At 49.3% G+C, this 1,208-nt stretch overlaps 1 protein-coding gene across 1 annotated transcript; it reads right to left on the reverse strand.

The window, feature by feature from the left end:
* LOC311048441 (macro domain-containing protein PG1779-like) lies at positions 1–864 on the reverse strand (the record flags this gene model as incomplete). The annotated part of the gene is made up of 1 exon (XM_084061700.1): positions 1–864. The coding sequence occupies one exon, from the start codon at positions 862–864 to the stop codon at positions 1–3; it is 864 nt and encodes a 287-aa protein (XP_083917826.1).
* Between the last annotated feature and the right edge of the window lie 344 nt (positions 865–1,208).

Below are 1,208 nucleotides of genomic sequence, written 5' to 3' on the forward strand. Positions count from 1 at the left end.
TTAGTTTACGCCAGATTCTTTCAAAGTCAGTTTGCTCATATCATCTATGGGCCCTTTGGAAGCCCTTTCTTCCGTTTTTTCCTCTTTATCTGTAGAGGTTTGCTCTTTATCTGTGGAAGTTTGCTCCTCAGTTTGCTCTTTACCTATGAGCCCTGAAGACGAAGCCCCAGGGAAGTACAGAGGCAGATTCTTCAGATAAATCTCCTCGTCCTTTTGCAGGAACACGCAGAAGATGACCCTGTCAAACTTGTCGTGATGCACATCCAGATATTCCCTCACGGTCGCCAATGCTTCGCACGCGGCCTTCTCCCGTGGGTAGCTGTAGATGCCGGTGGAGATGCAAGGCACGGCCAGGGTGCGAATATTGTTTTGGGCAGCGAGCTCCAGGGTGTTGCTGTAGCACTCCCTCAGTCTGGCCCTGTCCTCCGCCCCGACACCTCCAAAGACCATAGGCCCCACCGTGTGGATTACATACTTTGCTGGGAGGCCATAGCCGCCTGTGATCTTGGACTTGCCCGTTTGGCAGCCATTGAGGGTAGCACACTCCTTCATCAGCTTGTGACCAGCAGCGTCATGGATGGCTCCGTCCACTCCGCCCCCCCCCAGCAAGCTCTCGTTGGCTGCATTGACAATGGCGTCTATCTCCAGCTTCGTAATGTCACCGCCATAGAGGGATATCTTCTGGTCCAGCTTCTCGTTCCTGGGGTAGCGAGGCCTTTCACTGCCATTTGACATGGGAGTGAAAACAGGGATGTCCTCCAGTGAATGATATTCATTAGGAGTCTTGTAGAACGGTCGCCTGTCCTCAACAGACAAAGACAGCAGGAAGTCCTTGGTCTCCTTCCAGGATGAGTTCAGCTTCATGGTGGCTCGCTCACTGCTGCGGAAAGATACACCCGTGTACCGTGACATCAAATATTTTATAAGCAACTGGGTTAAAGAAATTGATGACTCACTCAAAGTCCACTATGCCAGCAAAAAGGACTGAGTTTGCTTAACAAAGGGCTAATCAGTCCTCACATTTACATAGAGAGGTGTGATGAGCACATCTGATGAAGCTTCAACGGTTGACTGAAACCCTTTGATAAAGAAAACAGAGGGTGGTCATCAATGTAAATAGCACAAATCATGAGTTCCTCTCTTTTACTGATTCCCCAAGCAAGTAAGACAGTTGCTGGAATCCAAAAAGCAAGTTTGTAAGCAACATA

The sequence above is a fragment of the Gymnoscopelus microlampas genome (genome assembly GCF_963454915.1).
Source record: "Gymnoscopelus microlampas genome assembly, chromosome: 7".
Lineage (NCBI taxonomy): Eukaryota > Metazoa > Chordata > Actinopteri > Myctophiformes > Myctophidae > Gymnoscopelus > Gymnoscopelus microlampas.